The following is a 1,545-nucleotide window of genomic DNA, read 5'->3' on the forward strand; positions in this document are numbered from 1 at the left end:
AGGGGGGCATATGAGAGGTAGTAAATAAATGCAAAATCACAGGCTTGGTAAATTTTGTAAATTACAACATAACCGAAACTTTTTAAGTAGATAAATACAGGGAGAGAATAGAAGGAAGCAAAAGAAATAGTCACTAGTGAGCCAAAGTTGGAGATCGACTAAAAGTATTAAATCATTAGTCACAATCTATGGACGTAAACAACTCTTGGTCAGACATGAAATGGCCTTCTCTCTCAGTTGAAAACAATTTCTGTTTGAGCTTAAAATAAAAGAGCAGATAGATTCAAATATTATCCAGTCTGCATGAGAGCACAACCCACACTTGTGTATTGACATTTTAATTCTGACACTTTATAAAAAGATGATTTAGTGACAATTACTGCTAGGCATCTAGTGCACAGAAACATGCAAATAGTTGTGAAGGGCATTATCTATCTTTTGTAACACAGTATTGATTTGCCGTAACAATAATTCCTACCTGATAATCACAATCAGTAGAACTAGATGAATTTACCAGATGTAGGTTGTACTTTCATTAAAGTCACTGCTATGTTCAAACCTGTTGTTTTTGATTATTGGTGCTACCTTATCAATGCAGTGCTCCCTAATGAATAAAGTTAGAAAGTTTACTTCTGCTTCTAATTAATAACATTATTTCCCTTTTGTATTTAAGAATCCCAGATTGAACCTTAGTTTAAACAACATTGCTGTTTCAATTAGTACCAAGATAACAACTGGATATTGTTCCTTACTGATTTTGTATCATTTAAACTAAAACAGTTCTGTCTGGTGAAGAGGTATCCTTCCCTTTTTAACACCTCAGCTTTAGTTCAAGCTCATGGTAAAAGCTGGTTTTCATGCTGCACTTACCTCTGTATTCAATGGCAAATCCGGACATTCCTAGAGATGCATCAGACCGAAATGCCAGAAACAGGCTGTTTCCACTGCTTTCTATGCGTTCAGGGGCTTGGGTGCCTTGAAGACTTGAAAGTAACGGCCCATTGGAGTCTTCACCCTCATAGATGTGCAGGAAGTCATAACTTGGCTCCATGTTGAAACTTCAGGAAAAAAAAGAAAAGAAAAGAAAAGACAATCTAACTCATCAATCGGCTATGGCTGAGAGTTGATTGGACTATATCTAGTTTATTCTTCAGCTGAAAATCATCTTTTGTACTTTTACAGCATTAGAGAATCTTATGACAAGAAAGATATATGACTAACGACTGCTATTTAATTTGTTTACATATATTTTGATATGGTTGTTTAATAGACATAGATATTTTTTGTCCTATTCATTCCAAAAAAGTAAAAAACACTGGACTTTTTTTTTTGGAATGACTATGACCTGGATGACTGGGAATCTTCACCAGCATATTTTCTAGGGATGCACGATATTGGGATTTTGGCCGATATCCGATATGCCGATATTTTAAAACTCATGTAGCCGATAGCCGATATCGATACCGATGTTAAAGCTGGACAAAAATAAGTAGTCATTGAAAATAGCAGTTTTGTTACCCATTTCTGACACTTTGTAAAATGATA

General features: G+C 35.1%; 1 protein-coding gene across 1 annotated transcript in view; it reads right to left on the reverse strand.

The window, feature by feature from the left end:
• The window catches only part of csmd1 (CUB and Sushi multiple domains 1), a 576,851-nt gene that overhangs the window by 118,063 nt on the left and 457,243 nt on the right, over positions 1–1,545 (reverse strand). The window contains exon 31 of the mRNA XM_015374130.1: positions 871–1,058. Within this exon, the coding sequence (XP_015229616.1) occupies positions 871–1,058 (188 nt within the window). The remainder of the gene's footprint in view (positions 1–870; positions 1,059–1,545) is intronic.

The sequence above is a fragment of the Cyprinodon variegatus genome, unplaced genomic scaffold, assembly GCF_000732505.1.
Source record: "Cyprinodon variegatus isolate N-32 unplaced genomic scaffold, C_variegatus-1.0 Scaffold5, whole genome shotgun sequence".
Lineage (NCBI taxonomy): Eukaryota > Metazoa > Chordata > Actinopteri > Cyprinodontiformes > Cyprinodontidae > Cyprinodon > Cyprinodon variegatus.